The 6,659-nt window shown below is 43.7% G+C and overlaps 2 protein-coding genes across 2 annotated transcripts in view; one reads left to right on the top strand and one right to left on the bottom strand.

Moving 5' to 3' along the window:
* Positions 1–4,490, bottom strand: part of CCL4L2 (chemokine (C-C motif) ligand 4-like 2) — a 17,137-nt gene extending 12,647 nt beyond the window's left edge. Inside the window, exon 1 of the mRNA XM_011999390.1 lies at positions 4,462–4,490. The gene's annotated coding sequence lies outside the window, so the exon portion shown is untranslated. The remainder of the gene's footprint in view (positions 1–4,461) is intronic.
* Positions 4,344–6,223, top strand: CCL3 (chemokine (C-C motif) ligand 3). The gene is made up of 3 exons (XM_011999388.1): positions 4,344–4,514; positions 5,190–5,304; positions 5,721–6,223. Exons 1-3 carry the CDS (start codon positions 4,442–4,444, stop codon positions 5,809–5,811), a joined length of 279 nt encoding a protein of 92 aa, XP_011854778.1. The 5' UTR covers positions 4,344–4,441; the 3' UTR covers positions 5,812–6,223.
* The last annotated feature ends 436 nt before the right edge of the window (positions 6,224–6,659 follow it).

The raw sequence follows: 6,659 nt of genomic DNA on the forward strand, positions 1-6,659 counted from the left end.
TCTCTTTATTTCATCTTCTTTCTTTCTGTTTTCTTTCTTCCTTTCTCTCGTTCTTTCTTTCTCTTTTTCTTTCTTTCTTTCTTCTTTCTTTCTCTCTCCTTCTCTTTCTTTTCTTTCTTTCTTTTCCTTCCTTCCTTTCTTTCTTTCTTTCTAAAGCAAATCATAATCTTTTAGATCCAAGTTACTGAAAACTTCTTTATATAAGTTTAATTTACATTTCTCTTTCAAACTGCATCTTTATCAGGACATTCACCTTCTTTTTTTTTTTTTTTTCAAGATGGAATCTCACTCTATCACCCAGGCTAGTTGCAGTGGTGCGATCTTGGCTCACAGCAACCTCCTGGATTCAGGTGATTCTCCTGCCTCAGCCTCCCGAGTACCTGGGACTACAAGCATGTGCCAACACGCCTGGCTAGTTTTTTGTATGTTTAGTAGAGACCTTGTTGACCAGGCTGGTCTCAAACTCCTGGCCTCAGGTGATCTGCTCACCTCGGCCTCCCAAAGTGCTGGGATTACAGGCATAAGCCACCGTGCCCCGCTTCAATTCTCATTTTATTTAAAGATTCTTCCTTGGCTCTGGAGACCCATCACATTTCTGACTCTCTCTCCTGATTCTCTTTGTGTGTGTGTGTGTGTGTGTGTGTGTGTGTGTTTGGATGCATGTGCAGGTTTGTTATATAGGTAAATTTGTGTCATGGGGGTTTGGTGTACAAATGATTTCATCACCCAGGTATTAAGCCTAGTACCCATTAGTTATTTTTCCTGATCCTCTCCCCCCTCCCACTCACCATGGCCTTTCTTATCCTACCCTTCCCATTAGTATTTCAACTCCATAGTGAGAGTTCAGGCATAACACATATTGTTAGTCAAATCAGTGATTTATTTATTCATCAAATAGATATTATGCTTCACTATATGTCAGGCATTGTGGTTATCACTGGAGATACACTGGTAACTAACACAGACAGTGGAATATAAAACTGACCAATTCCATTTGCATGACCCTGGGTTCGTTATTTCAACTGGGAACATCAATTTACCACCCAGGAAATGCCTAAGACCCTCCCAACTCAACCCCGTCCTACATCTCCTTTACATTGTTCGTTCAAGGTATATAAATTAAGCACATGCTACGTATGCAACCATATTTCACTCCAAGCAAAAACACATGGTAAAGAAATATATTTCCTGGTTTGGGGATTGATAGGGAAAGTCTTACTAATATATAAACAGTGAAATAGAATTATATATTCAATAAATCACCTTTATTATAAAGACCACAATAATAAGAGATAGAGACTAGGTCTGGAGGCTCATTGTGTTATAACTATCATGTGCTAGGATTTGGTTTAAATCAACCAACAAGACATGGTCTGAGGTTGGTTTATGATCTGAGAAGACACTCTAAAAAATCTGCCATTATAGGATTGTTGTGAGGATCAAATATAATAAGTTGTGGTACAGAACGTGTAGCGTGTGGTACCTAGAGTCAGACTACCTGGATTTGAATCCCTGCTCTGCTAGTCATCAGCTTTATGGCCTTAGGAAAATTGCTTAACCTCTATTTACTTTGGTTTCTTCACCTGTTCAACTGAGAAAGTATAATGGTAACTAAATCACAGGGCTGTTTTGAAGAGTAACAGTTCAAACATGTAAATCCTTATTGTGGAAACTGGTGCATGGTGGTCTCTCAGTAAATATTACTTATTGTGAACTAAAATTTGTGTAGTTGCTAATCTATCATTAGCACGAAATAAAAGTTTGTTTCCAAACTCCCACATTGCCTTCATTAAACTGTAAATTTCTTGAGAAAAATAAACTAAAATAAAATCAACAGGACATGGTCTAGATTTTTGAAAAGAAAGTTACATAGATAACTAATTATAACACACTGTGCAGTAATCACAGAGGCAGAGGATGCCCCTAACCAGAACACTGACTGATTCAGCAGTTTCCATTTCCTTTTCTCATCCTCCGCAACTCACAGAAGCCAGCTCTCAGAAACGGAATCACGAGTATGGAGGGGGTTCCCCTAAGAAGTGAGTGAGGGAATGCAATTCGGGGTATCAACCGAGAGCTGGGAGGCAGAGGGTGGGGTGAGAAGGAGGCATTGCTGTGATGTAGGTTTCTAATGAAACAAGTGACAGAGATACCTTTATTTGGAATTGGTAGCAATAGGGGAAGATACGTGGATGCCAAAGCTCCGGTGAAACCTACCACGGCCCCTGATCTTGCCTCTGCTTCTCCTCCCTCAAGACTGGCACTAGCCATCATTGGGGTGGGATGGAAACAGAGCTCATGTGTATTAAAAGACCTAACTCTACAGACACTTAGGAAGGACAGAATTCCAAAGGCGTGGTCCCACTTGGCTTCTGTCCTCCATTGTTCTCCAGCATCAAACGTATCAACTCTAATCCCTTTGGGGGGAATTCAAGGCCTGTCCTGGTTTGGTCCCAATTTAGCTTTATCGTCCATATTCGGCCACCACTCTGCAGCTCCACTGAAGCACCCCCTCTTTCCTCTGAGCCCACAATGTCACACCCAGGACTCTGCCTCAGCTGGGCCTCCACTGCCCACCCATCTATAGACGCCTAAATCCCGGGCAGTTATCCAGACACAAATAAAGTTCCATCCCTTCCATGAAGCCTTCCCCAACCCTCTGGTGGAAGGTCACTTCTTCCCCTTGTGGGGTTCTGAGCTTTCATTTCTTTTTCTGTGAGGAGTCTTAGCACTTTCTGCTAAGTGCTACAATTACCTGTTCACATACTCTACCTGCCCCCATGAGACCAGGGGCATCTCAGAAAAAAAGATTATTAAAACCAACTAAATCTATTTCTCACTATAAAATGAGGTATACTGATTGATTGTGAAAGAATAAAATAACAAAGTACGGAAAAGAAAAAAAAAAGCATATAATCTGGCTGAGAAGGTAGAGACCCTTCCACACCACTGAAATTATGTATTAAAAAGAATAAGGAAAAACCTGCTTCAGTTTGGCATGATTTATGTAAGTACAGTATAGGATCCTTAAAATGGTTCAAAGAAATGGAAAATCAAGGCTTCATTTTGGCAAAGACCATTGAACAGAAACTTTAGCGTATTTATCAATAATTTCTTTCAGATTAAACAACTGACCACAATCCACTTTCAGCCAGTAATGCTGGAAATGTTTTAAAACAAAATTAGTTCATGAATTTGTGGGCTGACCAAGAAGGTAATAAAGTCTTACTAAGTAAAATGAGAAAAATTCAGAAAAAGAAAAAAATAAGAAAATAAATCACCCAGGGACCTATCACACACATATAAGCACTATTCATTCTTCAAGGTTTGTATTTCCAAGCCTTTGTATTTTTTTCCACGCCTAGAGTTGGCAAGGAGTGTGTGTGTGTGTGTGTGTGTGTGTGTATAAAATATATAAATATATATATTTATATAATTGTACAAATATATAAATATATTTGTACAATTCTTCAAAGTTTGTAGAATTTGCATAATGTCGTATCTTGCTTTTTTTAAACCACTGATGTTATAAGCATATTTATGCCACTTCATTCATTTTAGAGACTTAATAATAAATGATCTAGTGGATAATTTATCATCCCCTGATGGAGAGAAATGAGCTTTGCTGAATTTAGAGTTATAAATGACGCTGGGTCGGGGGTCTTTATGTTTGAAGATGGCTCCATATTTGGGCTGTTTCCACAGAACTCTTTCCTAGAAATGTTTTTTCTAGGTTAATGGTTATGAATATTTCTAGGCACCTGACATATTGACACCCACCTCTCAAGTATTTTTATGATCCACAACTAGCGTTTAACACAGCACCCTAGTCACTCCGTGACTAATAAATAGACAAATGACTGAAACGTGACCTCATGCTTTCTATTCCTCAGCTTTCATTCAGTTCCTTGCCTCTGGGAGGAGGAAGGGTTGTGCAGCCCTCCACAGCATCACCCCATCAACCCTACCCCTGTGGCTATAGCAGCTGAGGAAGCAGAATTGCAGCTCTGTGGGAAGGAATGGGGCCGGAGAGTTCATGCATAGACCTGTTCTTATGAGAAAGGACCAGCTAAGAATAGCTTTGGGTTGACACACACCCCTCTTCACACTCACAGGAGAAACCATTTCCCCATGAAGCTGGAACCAGTCATGGGTTGAGAGTTGAGAGTTAGAGAATCACTCAGAGATGCTATTCTTGGATATCCTGAGCCCCTGTGGTCACCGGGCACCCTGAATTGTGCAACACTCAGCATGACAGCATCACTATGCTTAAAAATTTCCCTCCTCACCCCCAGATTCCATTTCCCCATCCGCCAGAGCTGCCTATAAAGAGAAGGAGAGAGGGCTTCAGACTTCAGAAGGACACAGGCAGCAGAGAGGGGTCAGTCCCTTCTTGGTTCTGCTGACACTTGAGCCTACATTCCATCACCTGCTCAGAATCATGCAGGTCTCCACTGCTGCCCTTGCTGTCCTCCTCTGCACCGTGGTTCTCTGCAACCAGATCTCGGCAACATGTGAGTCCAAGTTTCATTGTGGGTATCACCACTCTTTGGCCATGGTTAGACCACATCAGTCTTTTCTTGTGGCCTTAGAGCCCCAAGAGAAAAGAGAATTTATTAAAGGGCTGCCAAACATCTAGGTCTTTGTCTTCAAGAATTTTTATCTATAGAAGGGATCTTAGCCCCCTAGTCTCCAGGTATGAGAATCTAGGCAGGGGCAGGGGAGTTACAGTCCCTTGTACAGATAGAAAGACAGGGTTTGAAACAAATCAGTTTACAAGAGGCAGAATCCAGGGCTGGTTACTTCCCAGTGGGGCCTGTTGTTCACTCTCCAGCTTACCCTAGGTCTCCCAGGAGCCCTGTCCCTTGGATGTCTTATGAGAGATGTCCAAGGCTTCTCTTGGGCTGGGGTCTGACTTCTTGAACCAGACAAAATTCCCTGAAGAGAGCTGAGATAAGAGAACAGTCTGTTCAGGTATCTGGATCACACAGAGAAACAGAGAACCCAGTATGAAGAGTCAAGGGGAAAGAAGGAAATAGAAACAAAGAGACATTTCTCAGCAAAAACGCCCAAATGCCTTCTGGTCACTTGGTCTGAGCAAGCCTGCCTTCCTCACCTGCTCAGGGTTCAGAAGCTGCCTGGCCTTTTCTTCTGATCTCTGACTCGGGCTTATTGTCTTTTCTCCACAGTTGCTGCTGACACCCCGACCTCCTGCTGCTTCAGCTACATCTCCCGGCAGATTCCACAGAATTTCATAGCTGACTACTTTGAGACCAGCAGCCAGTGCTCCAAGCCCGGTGTCATGTAAGTGCCAGTCTTCCTGCTCGCCTCTAGGGAGGTAGGGAGGGTCGGGTGGGGGCACAGACAGGACAGAAGGCCATCCTGGAAAGGCCCAGCCTTCCAGAGCCTATCAGGGATACAGGACGCAGGGCTCCGAGGTGTGACCTGACTTGGGGCTGGAGTGGGGCAGGTGTTACAGAGTCAGGAAAGGCTGCCCCAGCCCGGAGGAAAGGGACAGGAAGAAGGAGGCAGCAAGACCCTCTGAGAGCCCCCCGCCCGGAGTCCCTGAGAGAAGCTCTCTAGATGGAGACAGGCAGGGGTCGCTGAGAGAGGAGCAGGCCCTGAGCTGCCCAGGACAGAGAGCGGATGGAGTGGCCACGGTGGGCCCAGGATTCCCCTGCTGGATTCCCCAGTGCTTAACCTTCCTCCCTTCTCCACAGCTTCCTAACCAAGAGAGGCCGGCAGGTCTGTGCTGACCCCAGTGAGGATTGGGTCCAGAAATACGTCAGCGACCTGGAGCTGAGTGCCTGAGTGGTCTGGAAGCTTCGAGGCCCAGTGACCTCGGTGGACCCAGTGGGGAGCAGGAGCCTGAGCCTTGGGAACATCCCTGTGACCTCCACAGCTACCTCTTCTATGGACTGGTTGTTGCCCAACAGCCACTGTGGGACCCTTTTTAACTTAAATTTTTATTTATTTATACTATTTAGTTTGTGTAATTTATTTTCAATTTCACAGTGTGTTTGTGATTGTTTGCTCTGAGAGTTCCCCTGTGCCCTCCCCCTTCCCTCACACTGTGTTTGGTGACGAGTGAGTGGCTGTCATTGGCTTACTGTAGGCAGTCATGGTACCAAAGCCACCAGACTGACCAATGTGTATCGGATGCTTTTGTTCAGGGCTGTGATCGGCCTGGGGAAATAATAAAGATGCTCTTTTAAAAGGTAAACCAGTATTGAGTTTGGTTTTGTTTTTCTGACATATTAAAATCACTGGTTAAGAGGAATCATAGGCAAAGGTTAGGAAGAGGTGAAATGGAGGGAAATTGGGAGAGATGGGGAGGGGCTACCACAGAGTTACCCACTTTACAACGGAGGCGCAGTTCTGGAGCATTGAAACTACGAATATGTTATAACTCAAATCGTAATATGCATGCTCTAGGAGAATTCGCTACTTGAATGGACACCATTAATCAGAGTATTCTGTAGCGCATATTCATGATGAATCAAGCTTTTAATAGCAATTACTTACATTGTTGAGGCTTACTCCTACTGAGTGCTTATTATGCATTGTTCATTTAATCTTACCAATGCAATAGTACAGCTTAGGCACTATTAATACCTCCATTTGACAGAAAAGTAACCCAGGGCTCAGAAAGGTTAGGC

Source organism: Mandrillus leucophaeus, unplaced genomic scaffold (genome assembly GCF_000951045.1).
Source record: "Mandrillus leucophaeus isolate KB7577 unplaced genomic scaffold, Mleu.le_1.0 Scaffold590, whole genome shotgun sequence".
NCBI lineage: Eukaryota > Metazoa > Chordata > Mammalia > Primates > Cercopithecidae > Mandrillus > Mandrillus leucophaeus.